The following is a 20,665-nucleotide window of genomic DNA, read 5'->3' on the forward strand; positions in this document are numbered from 1 at the left end:
TTGGAAGAACAGATTTGTGACATGTCCCCTCGTGTCAGAGCAAAAATTAATCTGATAAGACCAGAGGAGCAAAATTGCTGCACTGGGTAAAAATCCTGTATGTGTAGCATTTGAGGGTTGCTTTGAAGTGACCTCAGAAAGTGGATTCAAGCCAGGAGCTGAAGAACTGAAGATTTGGACAGAGTTCACAGCCAAGGCTGACCACAAAGAGAATCTTTCTTCTGGAAAACCATCAGGAAAGATGATGGAAAAGAGCAGCAGACCTGTGGAGCTGGCCAGAGCAAGCTGGACTCTTTCAAAAGGTACTGTTCACTTTTCTATCCCTGATGAACCAGCCCTTCGTAGCTTGTGGCTGTTTGTATGGCAGACCCATGCCTTGCCAGAAGAGATTCAATTCTCCCCTTCAGAGGAGAAAATAATAGCCCTCTGGAAACATTGGTGCAGGGAAGACGGTTTCTTTTTGTCAAAAACAGATATCTATGAATTCTTTCGATGGGCAAAGCTTTTTGGGTTCTTTACTGATATTCTGTATGCTTTGGATGTTTTTGTCTGGGAGTGCATGGACTCGATTATCCAGTGCGTCTACCTGGAGGGACGCGTGTTGCCTTCCATCTACTCAGCATTTATAAAGCTTTTCCCAGTCCTGAAGCGCAGAGCAGCTTGTTTTCAATGGATATCTAACTGTTATGGCCAAGCTCCGTTTCCACCACCCTTGGCAGAAGACCCGGTGGGGGAGGACTTTGGGCTTTTCCCCCTCCCCCGCTTCGCGGCGGGGAGGGCTGAAACTTCGCGGCGCGAAGAAGTTTTTTTTACTCTTGCTCCGGAGCATGCTCAGATGGAGTGTTCTCCTTCCCCCCCTTCTCTCTCTCCGGGGGGATGGGAGCGGCCGCTCAAGCCAGCGCCGGCCTCTCAGACTCCGCCTTCAGAAACGGGGGCGGCACCAGTCTCCGAGGTTTCCTCCACGGCCCTGCTAGAGCCGTCACTCCAGGAGATCCCGTCTCCGCCTCTCCAGGAGGTCCCGCCCGCGGTTTCACCGGCCTCCCTGCCCCCGCCAGAGCCTGTGTCGGAGAAGGCCGAAGAGACAGCACTTCCGTCGATTGACCTGTTGCTAAGCAACGGCGACGCTCCGCTGCTGTCTGTTTGCACTGCGACGGCGACTGCGACTGCGCCTCCGCAGCGGACCCCAGCAGAAAACGGAGTTGAGCCCGCGGGACCCTCGGAGCAGCCCGCGGCGGATCCCATGCTCAGCGCGATTCCCTCCCCAGTTTCGGCTCCCTCCCCGATGCTTCCACCGGACGTCCCAGCAGTCGCTCCGGCAGGGGGTCTCTCCTTCCGTGGAGCGGGGGCTGCCCGCCAGCTCACTGTTGTGGCAGTCCAGCTGCCTGTTTTTAAGATCAGCATTCTCGGCGGTTTGGGGGGTGGTTTTTCGGGGATTGTCCCATGGAGGCCGCCGCCTCTCTTGTGCCCTAGCGGCGAGGGGGAGGGGGCTCCCGAAAGTTTTGCCTCTGATTCCCAGCCCGGAGGGGATGGGGATGAAGCCAGGGGGCGGATGAGAGACAAACCCGATGTATTGCAGAGGGAGAGGGCACAGTTGGAGGAGACCATAGCTGGTTTGCTGTGGGAAACAAACATTCCCAGACCCGAGATGAAGATTCTCGGGGCAGCTTCTATTTCCCTGCTGCTGGCATGCCTCAGTGGTTTAGGGGAAAGGAAGCGTCTCACTACCCGTGCTGCCATTGTGCTGGCAGCAAAGTTCAGGCCCGCGGGAATGCAGAGCCTTCCTCATGGGTTTGGCCTGGGATGCTGGGCTCAGGAAATTCCTGGGCCGGGCCCACTGCGAGGCCTCTTGATGTTTTTGGGGATTCTGGTTTGTCCTACCGGTCCGGGTCCCCCTGTGTGAGCCAGTTTTGGGGTTCCTGGTCCAGTATGGGCCAGGGCCCCCAGGGCCTTTCCTTCTCTGGCATTGCTCTGCTCGGCTTGCTGCTCTTTTGCTTTTCGATCAAAAAAAAAAAAAAAAAAAAAAAAAAAAAAATTAAAAATTAAATAAAAAAGATTGAAAATAGGCAGGCAGCAGCTCTGAAGTGCTGAAGCACTGAAGGGCCAGAAAAGGACATTCTAAAAATTGTTCAAATTGTTTCAAATTGTTTAAAATTGTGTTATGCTGTTTCAGGACCAAAAAGGACTCTCAGATGTCCAAAAGAAACAACTTCAGCTGATGGACTGTTCCTGAAACTCAGCTGCATGGACTTGAATTCTCTTTGCATTGTTTCTTGCAATTTTTCTTATATTGTAGGATTGTTTTAGTGAATTATTAGTATTCTATATTTTATAGGTGAAGGAATTTCCTGTTCATTCCACATCAGCATTTTTCTTTTATTTTTATACAATTTAGAAAGGTGAGATGTCGCAGACATTTCTCCACAGAAATCCTTCCTTTCATATTTCTGTGTCTTCGGGAGCCAGAGGCCCCCGAAGAGAAGGTAAACAATTATTATCAGCTGCTGTGGAATGCAATAGGATTCACCTTGATTGGCTCATTTTCTATGTTTATAATTAAGAGCCAATCACCAGTTCAAGCCAGGGGACTGAGTCCTTGGCCACAACTTTGTTGTGGGTTCTTTTCTATCTCTTCTCAGCTTAGCTAGCTGCTCTGCAAACCTCTCTCTATATTCTTTTTTGTATAATTATAATGTATTATATCATATATTAATAAATTCAGCCTTCTGATCAAGATACAAGATTCACCGTCTCTCTCTCACCAACTGCGACCCACACAGGTCGCGGTAATAGTGACACTGTAGGTAACTAAGAGTGGAAAGATGATTAATACCCTTTCCTGAAGGGAAGGCTTAGATCTTGGGTCCAGAAGGAAATTTTCACCCACCTGCAGACATGTAAATAAAATTTTCCCTTTCTCTGAAGTAGCAGTAACTGTAAAGGGAAGGTCATTGAGCTCCTTACTGCAATACTTAAGAAACAAAACCATTTTTTTTTTTAAATCCATTTGGTTCTTTATAGGGTGACTTTTCAAAGAGAATGTTGGTATCCAATTAGCATAAATTGGACAAATTAATTCAGGAGGTGAAATACTGAATTAATCTAAAGATGGGATCAATTTAACTTATTTTGTATTTTAAATTATTTCTTCTAATGGAATGAAGGTTCTCATGAAGTGTCATGCCACATACTCACCACACCTCACTCCTTCCTCTTTGGTAGGGCAATCACTGATGAACTCACAGATCTGTAGGTGGCTGACACAGCCTCCATGAAAGCAGGGGAAGGTTGAGCCTTTGTCATATACAAAAAGGTCTTGATTTTCTTTATCTAATAGGGAAAAAAAAAGAGAAGTATATCTAGAGATGAGTTGACAGGATGAGTATGACCCTTTGTGTGTACTAGTTTTCACAGGACCTTGTAGGACCTTGCCCTTCATACAATAAATCTCTGCTATTTTCATGTAGGTTTCTATCCAGCGTGAGATTCCTGGACAAAATTTTTTGCCCTTCTCTTTCTGATGTACTGCTTTTGATCTGTTTGTTCTATCTTTAGATAATTTTGGGGTTTTTTTTAATGAAGGGCCTAGCAGTTTCCTACTGTGATGTGCTCCTCAGTTCTGCACACATGACTGTGCACCTGCCAGGCAGCTGTGGCATGCTGCATGGCACCCTGCTGCTGGAGGCAGGGACACCCACTTATCTCCAGATACATTGCTATGCCCTGTTGAAGCTCAAGTTTAACCAGCGCTTGGGCTGCTGACTCATTTCTGTGCCAGCTTCCAGCTGTGGCATCCAGCCCATGAGGAAGCTGCTTCCCCAGCAAGCTGGCTTGCTGTACACAAATTTTAGTCATGCACCCTAACTAGTCTAGTCAGTTCTAGCCTGGGAGCATTTGACTGACTTCACAGGTACCCATCAACCAGGCTGAACATGATTTTTAAGTCAGATGTTTCCCAAAAGCATAACTCTCAATGCTCCCAGCCTGTCCTGTGGTTGCAGGGCTGTGCTCAGGCCTGTTATGGACATGCTGCCCTTTAGCAGAGCTCTGCACAGAAGTTACATTGGGACGCTACCACTCTGGAAAAAATGTAAAAGTTAGGGAACCAATTGCAGAAGAAAGAGAAAAGAACACCTCTGCAGCAATCCAGGTACACACTCTGAAAAAATAATTTTTCATGACACTATTTTGTGCCAGATACATGCACCAGGTTATTTAGAGACTGAGAGCACACTGCTTCAGGCATTATGCATCCCCTCAAAACTCTAGGACTGTCAAAAAAATTACATTAAAAATATAGCATGTTAAATTAAAAGAATAATGACTAGAATTAAATTTCTAATATGATCAAAACCATGCTCACAATAGTGTTTTCTTTTTACATTACATTCCAGGCTATTTCTACAGGGTCTGCAAAATGGAAACAATAACATTATATTAATTCATGAAATTCAGGAACTGAAGATGATTATGTCCCCAACCTGAGACTGCCTGTGCTGACAGACTCCTGCACTTCCAAGAAGCCTAAATGACATTAGCAGGGTTCTGCACAGCCGCTGAGGATCATTTGCATGACATTCAGAACAAAACTGTAAGCTCCAGGTAAAACTGAGGTCTTAGCTGAGCACTAAGGACCTTAAAGAAAATAATTACATTCCAATTATTTTCATTTTAGACACAAATTCTCAGCCTGGCAGTAACAAACAGATCCCATCAGGAGCAGATAACTGTTTCTTTTCTTCATAGATTTGTTAGATAAAGCCCAAGTATGGAAAAGGCTTTGGTTACACAAGGTAGACTGTTCTTGATTATTTAAGAGAGAAAAATACTAAATGCTAAAATAATCTAAAGACTTTTTTCACCCTTGTTTTTGGATTCAGCATAAGTCCAATTGTTTTTGGTTTTTTCCCATATAAAGATCAAACAAAGCAAAGCTCAAAAGCAGAGAGGATCACTAGAATTAGTTCTATAATTCTGAGTTACTCATCTTTCTTCTAAATTCTATCCTGTCCCCCATTTTGGTGAGAATGTGTATGGTCATTCCAAACCTGTCTGTGTTGCAGCATACCATGAAAGCAGTTCCTGAGCTGCAAGGAGCCCACTGCCAGTACTCCAACCTCCTGTGCTCCGCAGTTTGAATACACCAGGGTGATTTTGAAAGGTCTTTCTATTTGTCCAATCTGGGCCACCAGGTGTTTCCATTTCATCCTAGAGGACAAAAGAATGTTATCAGACATACACACAGCACATCAGATTCCATGGAGTCTCCAGCATAACGATTCTGCATTGTACCAAAGAGAAGTAATAGTATCCATGTGGGAAATGGATCAATGAATTCAAATAGCAAGATAAGAAATGGGTGTTAATATAAAACAAGTGATGTCCAGCCTCGCAAGCTCATGTAAAGTTATCTTTGCTGCAGAGCTTATGGTTAATGATGAAGAGATCCAACCATTCCCAATGATTCTTAAATGGATCTTAAATTATCACCAGTTTTGGTGACACACTACCCCAATATGTGCTTTTCACATACGTGTTTGTGTTCTCTTTGCTCTTTAAAGTACAGATCAACCAAGCAGCTGCACAAGACTCTGGATCTCCTCAAGCCAACACTGACATTGTGTGTTCTGGAAGCAAATGTCTGAGCCTGAATGTTTCTTGGTTGTATCAAGAATGAAAACCTTTATCTGTGTATTGCCTGTCTGATTTTCTGCCTTAGCAAACCACAGTGCACCCATAAAGCAAGGGACAGAAGAGAAGTGCTGTTCCATGAAATGCAGATTACTTGTGCCATTTACATTTCACTACAGACCCAATGCCATAACCTGCAAATCTAGATTGCAAAGGTTTCTCAATTGTGCAGCAGTTGTGGCAGTTTGGAGAAAAACAAATAATCCCCTGTACCCTAATTTTAAAGATGGTTGTAAGACATCACAAGCTGGAGAGAGATACCAAAAGGGGATTTTTGAAGTACTTCACTCAAATTAAGTCTGATGGAAGTCAGGGTATCCAGGTATCATTTAAAAACTACAGCAGAATTCTTAAAAATATTTTCACTTCATTTTTTTGTTTCCAAATCTGTTCCTATATCTTATGCTAGCAAGACAGTAAAGCACAGTTAAATATATGTGTTATTATTTTGTAAATAGATTGGAGCAAGGCTGGTGAGAAAGGAATCCTTGCTCTAAGCTCTTTTTCTGAAAATAGTATCAGACAGAGATAATTTTACCCGCATTCTACACATTGCTGATGTTACTTGTCCACTCTGGACAAATGACCAAAGTGGTTGCCAACGGAGTAATAAGAAGGCCAGGCCACAGTGTTAAGACATGTTGATCAGGTCTGCTCCTAGGATTATTTTTTCATGTAGGAAATGCCTTCAGCTGCCTTGAAGTGGTCATGTACCACTGCACCAGAAACACCTTAGAAGGCAACACCAGATTACAAACACATCTCTTCTGGACTCAGTATAAAAATCACAGAACCGTATTTGCCACTTGCAAAAAATCCAGAGCAACTTTAATTTTTTATCACCCTCTCTTGCATTTTCCCTTCATAATTATATAACTTCGTCTGGACAATCTTTTACTATCCCTTCTATGGCATCCACCCTCCTCTCACTTCACAATTGTACACACACATATATTCCCACAACTATCCTGAACTCAAATGAAACTGAGCTCTTCTTACATGAGGATGACCCTATTTCCTCTATTTCCTGTCCCATCATAATATATTCAATAGCTCATTATAATTTAATTCATCTTCAGAAAGGTACAGCCCTGAATTGCAACAGCACAATATCTACTTCCCAACATGGAAGAACAACTGCTTTGCTTTCAATCTGTATTGCAGTGCAGCTTCAGGAACATCCAGCACCTATAAATACATCTCATAAATATTCTTATAAATATCCCCCCTGCCACACTGTGGGACAACATCCAAGACCATCCAGCACTGACCCAGAACTGAGTCACTTCTGCTACATGACACAGCTTTGTTCATCACTCCATTGCATCCTGTTGACCACAAGAATGAACGAGTCATAATCAAATTGGTGCAATAAGCCTATAAAGGTAAGGACAATCTTTCAAATTTAGCTATTAGGCACAGTTCTAATACCTCTACCAAGTTACAACCCACACTCCAGCTGAGACTCCACATTATTGCCAGTGTTAACACAACACTGAGTGCAGAACCTGTGGCACACAGCCTCTGATTGACAGCCAGTGGTACACTTAGCAGTAGCAACTGAAGAGCCCCACAGCTGAAAACAATGACTGTTTCAGCTGCTGCACCTTAATACTATATGCTTTATGAGCCAGACACTTTGGAACTTGCTGTTTATAGACTGGTACATCAAAATAAAACTAGCCATCTAAGTCAATAAACCAAGCTCTGAAATGCCATGACTCAGGAAGACAGATTGCCTATTCTGCCATCTTTGCTGGGAGAGCTGTGGTATCTGGTGGAAGAACAAGGCCACCATCTTAAGCCACTACTGCTGCAAATTAGCGCTCTGGCTCAGAAGAGCTGCTAAGTTCCCATGAAACATCCCAGTTCTGAACTGAAATATCTCTGCTACTGAAATTTTCTCCATTTATAACATGCCAAAAGAAGCTGTCTAACATTCAAAGGCTGCAAAAATGACAAGTGGCTTTGCATTACACAGAGTGCTTTTGTATATAAAGTCTCTTCATCATCAAGGTATTCCTCAAGAAAGCCTCCCCCACTAGATCCAACTGCAGCAAGATTTCTAACGCTGTAAATAATTACACCTCTTTGCTTGGTCTCACCATTGAAATGGAAGCTCGTCAGAGCCAATGTAATTTTCTTAATGGAATGAGGAACGAAGCCCAGTGTTGATCCAGCAGAAGATGGATCATTGCAGCAGGCTTCCAGAAAAACCACACTTGGCAATAACTTTACTATTGATTTTATGTCAAACCAGATCTTAAGTATTGAGGCAATATTACTCTTCTCCTAAAAAGAGATGTTAAAATTCATCTGTATGCATGGAAGAACTATTAGGGTCTGATATAATTTGGAGAAATTTGCATGGATAGAAAGTTTAGTGCTGCAAGATATCTAATGCTTAATGCAAGAAAATTCAAGATTCACCCTGAAAAATTTAACTTCAAATTTTCTTTTGTAGGGTTTACTTTGGGATTTCATTAGCCTCTCAATCTTCTCTGCTGAACAGATGTTTTCCACCCTCTTCCTACCAATCCTTTCTATGATGTGATTTTTTTATATCCAACAAAGATAACTGATGATTAATTTTAGGAAATATTGTATGTAAAGAATAACCATTTCTTTATTAGGACTGAAAAATGCAACAAAGCAGAACATGAAAGCTGAAATATTTTCTAAATTAGGGGGTCCCACTGCATGGGTTTTTGCACAAAGCTGTGTATGCTAGATGCTTCTAGACTCAATCAGTGAACATAAAGATTAGAAGTTGTACTTTACTTTTATACACACAGGAAGCTGTTTTCTGCATGTCCTCACATACATCTGGTGCTAACCACTGGACTTAAAAGGAAATAGAGAGTGCAAAACACATGCCTACCACTCCAGCCTTCACCAAACTCTTAGAGGATTATTCTTTGACACAGTATATTTTTGGGTGCAAGTTCAAGAGAGGCACAGGAGGCACTAATTGAATCATACTCCCAGCTTGGTGTTCAAAATTCATAGTCATGTATAGCAGCTGGACAGCCTCACCCTTTTTAGATACATTTTTTAATCAAAAGGGTTCTGCTCATTGTTGTCAGCATGCATTTAGGCATTATCTGAGAAGACTTTCCAGGCTACTCCCTTGTCATCCATGCAGTAGGAGAAGTTAAATAACTTTTGTGGAAAAAAACAACCACATTAGTAGAAGTGTCAAAGATGGCAAATTTTTTCAAGTGTCTCAGAAGATGGTGGAGCATTTTATCCACCATCCCTTCAAGAAAAAGGGGGAAGACACAAAAAAATAAGCAATAAACAGTTTTGTGAGGTTGGCTAACTGAAAACCCATGTGTGCACATGGCCATGAACTTTTTGTTTTCTGATCTACTGAGACTACCGTGGTCATTCCAGAATGAAAAGAGAACAAAATCAGCTAGGCTTATTAACTACAGAAAATGAAAATATTATCCCTGCCCCAAATGATGCTTTTTTATTTTAAATGCAGTGTGAGTACTTAGAGTTGAAAGAAGCTAGCTTCTTACTGAAACAGTTTTGGCTAAGAACACTGAAATAATTGTGGTCCACAACAAACACAAGCATGTGAAAACACTCAAAACCACACAGGACTCAAGAATTTTCAACTGTGGCTGATTCTGAGTCTGTGTAGCAAAGATGAAAAGGTAGGATAAGCAAAATAGTAAAAACATTTAAGAAAATAAAGTTTTAAAAAAAATTAAAAAAACATATATTAGATGTGACCTGAATAAGCACCATAACCATAACCCTGAGGAAGTGAAAACATTTTTCTGAGTTAGGTGCCAGACAAAGAAGGCTTGTCCTTGCAAGCAAGGCTACAGGGTCTTGATGTTTGAGCTTTACTGATATAATGAGAAATTAAATGTTATATATTTTTTGTAAATGCATAGAATCTTAAACACCTCACTCCCTCAGCAGTTCTCCTTCTAACAGTAATAGCTGAGAACACCCATGATCTATAGGTATGGTATTTAAAAATAAACAACATGACTTTGTGACCTTGCCCTACTTGTTCAGAGAACATAGTACCAAAAGTCCATCTGCTTCTTCTTCTTTCATTAGGGCTTATGTGTGAAAAAGCTTCCATACTACCAATTTAATTATAAGTCCTACTAGTTGGTGAGGTGAACAGGAAACTTTCTCTTACATGTGACATATATCTAAGCTTTTAGAAACTGTGTAGCTGATGGATCCTGAAGGAGAAAAAACCATCAGGAGAATATTTCTAGGTCCAGAAAAAGAATTCACTGAAGTAGTCTGGTGCAGCTGGAGTTTATCATGAAGTATAGCTTGGTCATGGAATTGAGAGGTGACAAAAGGGACTGAAGCAGGATTTCCTGGTGTGTCTTGATTATCTGAAAAAAGTGCCACCTAGACTTTTCTCTATGTCCAGGTTTCTATTCTGATCTGAAGGCAAACCCTTGGTAGTAATTTTCACTGGTTACACTAGGCACTACACATAGGCATCTACCTCAAGGTCATCTGCTCCTTGTCCCCCCTTGTTCTGCTCTAAATTGTGCAGCAGGGTTTGGTTAAGACAGAAAAACTTGTAGAACTCCTATTCCCTGTGGAAAGTCCCTGTAAGGTGGAAACCCTTCAGGGTAATCTCTCCTTAACACCTCATGTTGTTAAAATCTTAATCATGGAGAGAATGCTCATTTCAGGCTACCTGCCTAGCAAGAAGCAAGTCAATCACTGTGTTAGAAATAAATTCTCTTTGGCCTGCATGGTCAGCTTTTTTTTAAATTGTACCAAGATTTTAAAGTTCCCCTGTAATGAGGGAGGAAAGGAAGGGTATTTGATAGTTCCTAACTTTGTTTTATTTCTTTTCTATCCTCCTTTCTATCTTGATTTCAAACAGGATTTGGTCTCCTCCCCTATTTAAAATCTTAAGAGTAAATTCTCTTACCAGTGCTTCATTTCATTCAGTAAGAAAAAGTAATACCAGTGTCGGTGCCAACTTCCAATAAGGAAGGAACTTCATTCTAATAAATCTAAATGCCATCACTTTTAGAGAGATGATAATCTTGACTTCACATACAATTATTTTGCAGTGCTCAAATAAGCTGCTAAACAGCATCTATGATCTGTTCCAGAGATGCTGCAGTGATTACCAGCAAAGCCTGGTCTGACCAGTAAGGTGTAGCAAAAGGGTATTTTATGAGTTTACATTGTGGAATAGAGCTGCACCTGCAGACGCCTGTCAAATATTCAAAAAGGTGCAAGGGCAGCTTTGAGTAGGTAAAAAAAGGATATTAGAAATTAATCCCAGAAAACACAACAGATTCCCAGTGAAATTGGCAAGAAGATGGGAAAGGAATAGCCAGGAAGGAATCGAGCAACAGCTGAAAATGAGAGAGAAAGAGGGAGAGAGAGATCTGGAAAAAAAAGATTTTTTAGTCAAACTCTGCTATCTTTGGCTGACAGGGACTCTTTGCTACAGATCTCTATGGCAGCCTGGGGAGTGCCAAAGAATTCAAAGAAAACAAGAACTGGGATCTCTTGCTTAAATTCTCCCTGGGAGTCAGTCAGGTGATGGAAATAAAAAACTCTGTTATGTGTCTGACCCAGGTTCTTACAAGTTGGACTGCAGCAAAGGAAAAACAAGCACATGGAAAATGGAAAAATTAGATGACACGTGGACTTTTCGCTTTCTTTTCCTGTTGTGATTTATTCCCTTTACCCATTTCTCTTCCTTACTGCATTCTGCTACACACAGGAATAAAGAAGTAAAACATTGGCAGGATCAAAGGGAATACAGGACAAGATCTGTGGTTGTTACATTTTCTTTTGTTTTCCTTCACCTCTTCTTACCTCAGCTTTTGCCCTCCTTGAACTCTACAATTGGAGCAGAAGTGGATACTCCGGAACCTACTAGAAGGGAGGAAATTATTAAAGAGGTAAAATCAACCCCACCTCAAAATAAGAATTGGGACCCTTGTAGCATTGGCAGGACCCACTGGATCCATAGAGATATCAGTCATGTTACCAAGGCAGTTTTTGGACTGAATGCATTTTACAGCTGCAGTCCTAGAATCAGTGAAAAAATTAATCACTCTTCACCCTTCCAAATGGGACAGAAGCAGAGTAAGATCTAAGCTGGTGTGTCATTTGCAAAGGGGACACACAAAACCTGTGTCTATTACAGGCATCCTGTCAGGAGGCTGTGTGCTCTAGTCCTGAAAGTCATACCTTTATTTTCTGCTATGGTAGCAATAATGATCTCAAGAAGGCAAAAGACACTGATAAACAGCAGCCTAGAGGAACTCCACTCTACCTTGCAGTTCAAAGGCTCAACAGTTGAAAAATTATTGTCTTACCCAGCATTCTCCTCATGGCCAGCTCTCAGAGAAGTTACTGTGTTTTTGTTTGTCTCTGCGTATTTGATTTCAACTGTGAATCTCTGGAGAAGAGGAACAGCATCCTGTGAACCTATGGACAGCTCCAGCAAGCAAGAATCCAAGCTTCCAGGCAGGATGGGGCTTTGCAGGCTGAACTCACACCTATCTGGGAGTCTACTGGTGTTCAGGAGGAAAACGGCCCCTGTGAAGAGAAAAAAAAAAAAAAAACAGAACAAAACAAGAGACACACAGCATGGATGGAAGAGACATAATAAGAGGAAAATGGAGAAAGAGTTTGAAGAAAGGAGTAATGAGAATAAAGGAAAAGCCATGCACATAAATAAAAAGAGAGAAAGAATAAATTAAAAATTAAGGATTTAAGTAAAGAAATGATAGAAGAAATGACAAGAAACCAAAAAATGCTTGAAGACATGTCCAACAAAACAAAAGCCAAAGACTTTGCCAGTCAGACAGCAAACAAGTGAAGCCAGCTCTGGCTTGTATAGGGTTGAATTTCCAAAAAAAAAAAAATGCAGACTCTGTAAATAAAAGCAGCTTATCCCAAAATGGGGAGATAGGAAATAAGTGTATAAAGGGGCTGGCTCCTTAGAGGGTACATCCATGCACAACCAAGGCAGCACACATGCATTACGTGGTCATTTCTCCTTGACTCTTGGGCACTGACTGGGCCTCTGGGAGCCCTGCACCAGAAGCAGCACATGGTGGCACTTCTAGTGACATGGGCCTGAGCCCTCAGCCCGCTGACTCCTGCTGCAGCCAGGATCCGTTCGAGGGGAGCTGTAGCTCTGCCTACCTTCAACATCTCCATGGGAGGAACGGTTTTCCAGAAGCATCTGCTGCCTCTCCTGGGATGCCAGGACACCAATGGAAGATAACACCCAGTCTGGCTTTCCAAAACTGTCTGTGGACGTCACCCATGAACAGCTTGAGCCGATGACACAAGAAGTTTCTGTTGTGAGAAACCAAAGGTTTCAGTGAGGCCTATCTCATCTCAAGGGGCACATGAGTGACTGAATGTACAGTGTATGGGGGCTATATCTCCCAAGAAATAGAAGAATTGAAGAGAAAAAGAAAATTTTGTCCTGAGCTATAGCAACAGAATCTCTCCCAGAGCAGGTCAAGGAACACATAAGAATGAAAAACTAACCTGCAAATTCTTGGCAGAATGTAAGTCATATCAGTTGAAGGTCTAGACCACAAGTATTTGAAGTCCCAAATTAGAATAATACCAATAATATCAACAAGGATATTGAAACTGTATGGATTTAGCATTTTGGCAGAAAGAAAGAACTGATACTCTAAGGGCAACCCTCTCCCTGCAATAGAAAGAGCTTGACAGGTTCTCAAGCAAAATAGATGAGCAATGCAAGCTTTACACATTTTTTTATTTTTGTCTTTTTAAGATAGTTTTACTTTCCTCTAGCAGGATAGATAAGAATACCTTCTTAACAAACTCCAGAGTTTGCTCGCAGTACTAAAAACACTAGATCATCTTGGCCAGAATTTTTCATAATCAGCATATGATAAACCATACAAGAAGTAATTCACTGCTCTCTCATCAATCTAATATAAACTCCCTGAAGGGATGTTAGCTGCACAAAGCTCTCCCACACAGAGTGGAGCTGAATAGAGCTGATATTAATTTGCATGATATTTTATTTTCAGTAGTAATAATAATATTGCAATAATAACTGGAGTGTCCCCAGGCCAAGTAAGAAATACTGAGAGACTAAACATTCATATTGAGGAACCTGATGTTCAGAGGGTATTCAAACCTTGCAAACACGAATGACACAAAGATATGCCTTTTGTAGTCCTATTCCTGTGGAGAAGAACAGGCAGGTAGGAAGGACAGAATTAAGGTCAGGGATATAACAAGGAAGTGTGTCTGCACAGGTATAGCAAAAATAAAAACATAAGAGCCTCCAGAAGATTGCCTATATTTCAACTAAATTTTCAGATAAATGAGAAAAGGAAGCCTCTTTTGAATGTGACAACAAAAGCAGACTAGCTTTCTCCTAATTATTGACGTCTAACGTCATTTTTATAAAATAACATCCAGTAAGCAGGGGAAAAATAAACACAGATGTTAGAGAGTTGCACACAACTTTGGGTTGGCATAGAATGTGGTCTCCCACCCAAACACTTCTCCTCCCTTGCTTTGGATACTCCCCAACTCTTTCTGGCCTGCTCCTACTGGAGTTTGCTACCTCTCTCAAACTGACACCTGGGCCAACCATCCAAATACCTCCTTAGCCCAGTTCATAGAATGCATACAGCTTAGGAAAGGCCTGGGCACTGTTCAGCCCATCGTTTTTGCATGGAAGCCACAAGCAGATGAACTGGCAAACTGTGCATGTGTGTGTGTATGCAATGCTAGATACCAGCAGCACACAGGAATGAGGACTCCAGTCACTCCCCTGGCTCTGTTGGATCTAGGGAGAAATGTCTGTGCACAGCTCCAAGCTATGGTTTGATGGTGCAATAAAAAAACTTTAGGGATCTAAATAGCTCAGAAACTCCATAGAAATGTGAGACAAAGCAGAGTCCTGACCCAAACCTGCTGTGCTGTTTCAAATTTATTGAGGTTTGACAGGTTAACTCAGTACCTACAGACTTATTGTTAGTAGAAATAATATTTTTATCAGATCATTTTTTTAGTTGGTGGTAAAACTCAGAAAGCAATTTCTCTCACAAGAGCGTAACAGTGAAAGAGACCAAAGTGAAAGCTCAGGAAAGAAAAATTGCCTTTTTCAAGAAGACAGTTACTTGAAACTATTGTTTATGACAAAATCATTTCATCAAACCTTAATAATACCTCCGATTGCAGTGGCAAGGACTGTACCAATGCAGACTTAGTCCTTTGAGTGTGTCTTTCATGACAAGGTGGTTCCCAGCTGAGATAGGTGAACACAATTTTCCCTTGAAAAGCACCTAATTCCCAGCTCTCTGAACTTTATAATGTCTGTCTGCCACAACCTGACACTGAAGAAATCTGAGTACCTGCAAGCGTTTGAAACTGATCTGGAAAGTTTTGACATCCAGTAGAAAAAAGACTGTTTTCTCTGGGAAGAGGTTATATGCATTGCATTGCGCTGATCAACAGTAAGCTGGTTTTTAGCACAAATCACAGAGTAAGAGAACTGGGTACACTCGTGGTTACAGTGAAAGAAACACTGAAAACTGAAACCTTTAACACCACTATGTACCATCTTACAAGTGCTTCATATCCAGCTTTGCTTATGAACTTGAAGAACCTCAAGTACAAGTCAGCAAAAAGGAAGAACATGACAAATTTTAAAAAAAGGTATCAAAGAGAAATAGATCTGTATTACTACAATCAGCAAAGGACATATTTTAAGATATTACAAAAATGCTCCAAATAAGATTGGATTGAAAGAAGCACATGGACAGTGCAGGATTTGTCAGAAAGGACTTTAAAGAATTAGATACCCTCTGGAAGAGGTTACTGTAAGGAATATTCCTCTGGCAAGGCTAGGTCACCTTGCCACCCTCTGGGAGCAATGTGTGACTTTTCTGACACCCAGAAAAGTCTTTATTGTTTAGCATCTTCATTAACAACCTGAACAAGGAGACAGAGTGCACCCTCAGCAAGCTCACAGACGTTGCAAAAGAGAGGAGCAGCTGACACACCACAGGGCTGTGCTGCCATGCAGAGCAGCCTCAGCAGGCTGGGGATCTCAATGGGCTGGCAGGAGGCCCTTGAAGGAAAAGCCCAGTGCTGCACCTCGGGGGGATAACCCCGTGCAGCAGTACGTGCTGGGGGCTGAGTGGCTGGACAGCAGCCAAAGAGAAGGCTTGGAGAGCGCGGTGAACAGCAAGCTCTCTGTGAGCAGGGAATGCACCTGTGCAACAAAGGCAGCCAGCAGCTTTCTGGGCAGCATCAGGAAGAGCACTGTCAGTAGATCAAGAGAGGTGATCCTTCCTCTCTATTCAGCACTGGTGAGACCACAGCTGGAGTTCTGTGCTCAACTCTGAGCTCCTTAATGCAAGAGACATACTGACCTACAGGAACAAGTCCAGCACAGGTTCTGACTGAGGGACTGGAGCATCTTACATAAGAAGAGAGGCTGGCACAGCTGGGATTGTTAAGTCTGTAGAAAAGTATGGTCAAGGGTTTATCAATGTGTACAAACACTTTGATGACCAGGAATGAAGCGGAAGCTAAGCATTCTCAGTAGTGTCCACTGACAGGACAAGAAGCAGTGAACACAGGTTAAAAAACCTCACAGCTCACTTGGTTTTCACAATGCCTTGAAAATACAAGTCCATTTGGAAAAATGCTTCATTCAGTATAAAAAAAAATATAATTCTTCTATAGTAGTGGGAAAGCAGCTCTACTAATTAGCTTTTATTCCAACAACTCCCAATCTCAAATCTGGTGGATTTCAGTGTGCTGATCAAAGTGGTTTTATTTTTCTTTCTTTTCTCTTTTCCTGCTGTGTTGGGGATTTTTTGGTTTATTGAGGGGGGAGGCAGTAAGTTTCTTCTGTGGAGGGTTGTTTCGGGTTCTTTGTGGTTTGGTTTGCATGCTATGTTTTGAGTTTGGTAGGGTTTTTGTTTTGGTTTAATACAGAAATAAGGAATTCCCTTCAGTTTACACTGGCTTTTCTGAGTCATTGCTCTAGTTCCAGTCAGAAATACAGTGCCATAGCTTTCTGGTAAGAGGTGCTTGTGACTGCCAGCACTTATCTTACACCTAGATTCTGAAGGAGAAATAAGGAGGATGTAAAGGAAGAGGAAGTGTGGTACCTGGTGTAGAAGGATGATGCAATGAAACCATCCTATTTTTTATCAGGGAGAGCTTCTGAGTTGGATTTGGTGAAGAAGAGTTTTCTTCATGTGAACCAGAGCAGAAGACAACAGCTATAAAAAAATAAAAAGAGGAAGGGATGTGTTTGATGTTGCTTTACAAAACTCTGCTCCCATATTATAAAACATGTGCATATATATAACGAAGCCCTGCTACATCACTCTCACCTTCATTGCAGTGCATTGGGGCAGTACCATCCTGATGTCTCCAGAACAATTCATACCAACAGCAGCTCTTTTATTTATTTAACCTGTGCATGTGAAAATACACAAGTCCTGAGCTAAGCATGCAGTAGTTTGTATCTAAGATTATCTCTGGTCTTTTCTAGAAGTCATAAACAAGTTGGTAAAAACAAACATATTTGTTGCCAAAAGGTGTTCACAGGCAGAAAGCAAAATTAATTGTTTTCAAATTAATTGGCCATTTGAGTTATAAATTCAGCAATATAAAAATGTCAAATCATGTCAGAGGGGACAGGAATCTTATTCACATGAATTGCAGTTGACACAGGAATGTACAGACATGTCATTTATAACATTTAAGATATTTTCAGCAGAGATAATTTGAACAATAATACTATGAAAACTTGCATCAATATCTATAAAAAGAAAAACCCCTCAAACTTGAACATATGTTCATATGTTCACTCATTATTGCATATAAGTTTTCAGCAATATCCAATCTGATTTTGAATTGCTGTAACAATTTTAATTTTAGTATATATGACAATGCATCACACAGTGAGTAAAATGCTGTGAAATGTTTCATAGCACGAAAATGCTGCATCCTTCCATCTTTTACTATGTTACTAAAGACAGCAGTAATTCAAGGGGTTCCAAGGAAGAGCAATTTTAGAACAGAACAGCATTATGCTGCAGCAGACACATGCTCTACTGGTGACAGATTTGGGGTCTCCACAGATCAATTGTCAAACACTATATTTTTTTCCTGTTTCCAAATATTTAGGGACATTAAAATAGGAAAAGTTAGTTTTGCACTGCATATGTGACACAGGCACTGCTCTGATAAGCAAGATATCTTCAATAACAGGATGAAATCCTCAAAAAGAATGGGAATTATGTGGCCAAAGTTTAGCCAGCCTTATGAGAAATCCATGTTAATAAACAATCATATATTGCAAACAAATCTATTTCATTATATGAAAAGAAATTCTGCTATGTAAAGGGCTTTGACAGCTGAAGTCTGCTCTCCCAACTTCTGTTCTGTGTCTTTTGAGATATTGCTGAGATTTCTATCTCCCAATCTTCACTCAGCACTGCTATAGCTTCAGTATTTACTTCCCTCAGGGTTTTATGTAAAGTCTGTTCCACCCACTCATCTCCTCACACACTCCAAGCTGCTTGTATACTTTGGAAATAGCCTGAGTATCATGGGACCCACAAACATAGTACAGTCATAGCAGAAGTTCTGCTACAGACATTTTTCCTGATACAACTAAAACTTACACAAAATATTTGATGCAGTCACACCCCCACTCCCCTCCCCTAGAAACACCTTTGGGATGTTCCTCTTGTTTTGCATTAACAAGCACAAGATCCAGTGGCATATTACCAGCAAAGGAGCCCTAAGCTACCTGAAACATGAATTTACTCCCTCAGTGTGGAAAATACCTCCATTGCCATTGGTGATAGTTGAGACAAATAAGATACAAAACAATGGTAACACCCTAATCAATTTGGCAAGAAACTGCAAGAGTTCATTCTAATGAGGGTAACAACCATATTTACCTGTCCTGGGAAGATGCCACTTACCTAATTGAGAGGAAGGAAGGGCAGTCATTACAGCCAAATTCACTGGCAAAATATACTTGGACAGAGGACCCTAGAGTCAGTGATAGACAATGCACCCACAGAAATAGGTTCCCATTAATTCATTTCATCAGAGCAAAGAATTTCTGGCTATGGCTGAGCAGAAGAAGACTCACAATAGCAGCTTAGCAGCCTCTAGTCCAGCATATGCTCTTACTTTATCTCCCAATTATTTTTTTTTCTCATTTTTTCAACTTTTTTGATAGAATTGAAAAATCTAGCATATATAGTCACTAAGATGCTTCTGATCGTCCCACATCATGTCCTCTCACACATATTTGCATGTAATTTTTGTATTACATAAATTTCAGCCTGAAAAAAATAATAATGACTATTACTTTTCACCTCGATGATTTCTCTACCTTGAACAGCAAAAGTCAGTTGTTAAAGTGAGAAGAAATATAAGATGGAGAGGAAGGAGATTAATGACTTTAAGCTAAGTCTGTAATTAAGGAACATAAAGTGATCAGGAAGAAACAGTGTAACATATTCAACTGCCACAGGAAAAAGATGGGATCTTTTAACAGCAGAGCACAAATCCATCTCTTTTTCAGTAAAATAAGAAACCTACAGCACTGAGAAGATAATTCCATTTCTTTCACTATCTTACCAAAAAAAAGCAATAAGATACCTGCAGGGGTGATTTTTATCCTGCATCCTGCTGTTACCTTGCAGAAGAGAAGAAAATTACAGAAAATACTTACAGAACTCCTGATGGGAAATCAGTTCTAGATAAGCCAAGGCATCTTTATGACAAAACAGGAATTTCCTTTAGAGCACTTTCTAGTTGTATTCTCCATCTAACGTCAAAATAGCCACTTAATGTTTCTCACTGTTTCTCTGAGATTAATATACAGAAAAATATCTCTGTCAGAAAGTCACACTAAGCCTGAAGTAGACTCTTTGTTTGCTACCTATTCAAGCATTTTTTATTGATCCTAAAACTTCCACTTCCAGCTCAATAAATAGTCTCTCTTGTTCATAAGCATTTACAGCCTTAAGTTATTGACCTTGCTCTTTGAAAATATCACTGGGATATCCTACTGCTTGCTAATAATCTCTCATATTCTTTGCTCATTAGTTGGTTCTACCCCAAGTCCCTTGCTTACTTCATCACTCTTGTTGTACTCTGTCTAGACAGATTGCAGGTAATGGTCAAAAGGGAGCAACACAACAAAATACAATTTTCCCAAGGCTTACAAGGTGCTACTTCAAAATTTTCTAGAGGCCTCTCCAGTTTTTCAGGGAAAAAGGCAGACATCAGTGCACACTAATGTCATGCTATGCAGAATGGCCATTCTCTCTCTCCTGAGATCTCTCTGTTAATCCATGTACCAATCTCCTAAAACATTTTGGCCAAAATAAATTATTGTAGCTGATTGTCTACCAAGACATCAGGTGTCCTGTGACATATTTCCTTCTATGACATGTATTCCCAACCTCCACTGTAGTTCTCTTTGAGATACCTAATTCCATGGGTGAGTTCCATTGAACACTGACTTTTTTTTCCTGCCTTAATCTGTAAGTTATCAGCAGATCAGAAGTACAGTTTTAATGTTGTCTTCTGACTTATTCTTAAACTCCCAAAGAGAACATAACCCAAAACTTACATTTACGGGAAACTTATAGGTAGAGTTAATTGACAATAATTGTGGTTGATACTTGTGTTTTAAACCAAAAACATGACACAGCAATTTGCACCACACACTCACTTAAGTACACATGTGGAGTTATTAATTTAAGAATGTGACTGAAGGTACAACATCCTACAGGACTTTTGTCACACTGGTAAATGCATTTGACAAACTGATGCTTCAACAAGATGGCTCTTCAAATAAGCCCTTTGGATTGACAAGTATTTATAAACCCTCTTCTAGCTCTTTGATCCTATGTATAATATTATGGTATTTTTACTCTGGCTGATGTTAAGC

At 40.9% G+C, this 20,665-nt stretch overlaps 1 protein-coding gene across 1 annotated transcript in view; it reads right to left on the reverse strand.

Annotated features, from left to right (window-relative positions):
- LTK (leukocyte receptor tyrosine kinase) overlaps nucleotides 1-17,088 on the reverse strand; it is a 52,534-nt gene extending 35,446 nt beyond the window's left edge. Inside the window, exons 1-6 of the mRNA XM_058807661.1 lie at nucleotides 17,073-17,088; nucleotides 16,845-16,958; nucleotides 12,865-13,020; nucleotides 12,030-12,252; nucleotides 5,066-5,205; nucleotides 3,193-3,327 (exon numbers count right to left, since the gene is read on the reverse strand). Of these exons, the coding sequence (XP_058663644.1) occupies nucleotides 3,193-3,327; nucleotides 5,066-5,205; nucleotides 12,030-12,252; nucleotides 12,865-13,020; nucleotides 16,845-16,958; nucleotides 17,073-17,088 (784 nt within the window). The remainder of the gene's footprint in view (nucleotides 1-3,192; nucleotides 3,328-5,065; nucleotides 5,206-12,029; nucleotides 12,253-12,864; nucleotides 13,021-16,844; nucleotides 16,959-17,072) is intronic.
- Nucleotides 17,089-20,665: the final 3,577 nt, after the last annotated feature.

Source organism: Ammospiza caudacuta, chromosome 6 (assembly GCF_027887145.1).
Source record: "Ammospiza caudacuta isolate bAmmCau1 chromosome 6, bAmmCau1.pri, whole genome shotgun sequence".
In the NCBI taxonomy this organism is placed as follows: domain Eukaryota; kingdom Metazoa; phylum Chordata; class Aves; order Passeriformes; family Passerellidae; genus Ammospiza; species Ammospiza caudacuta.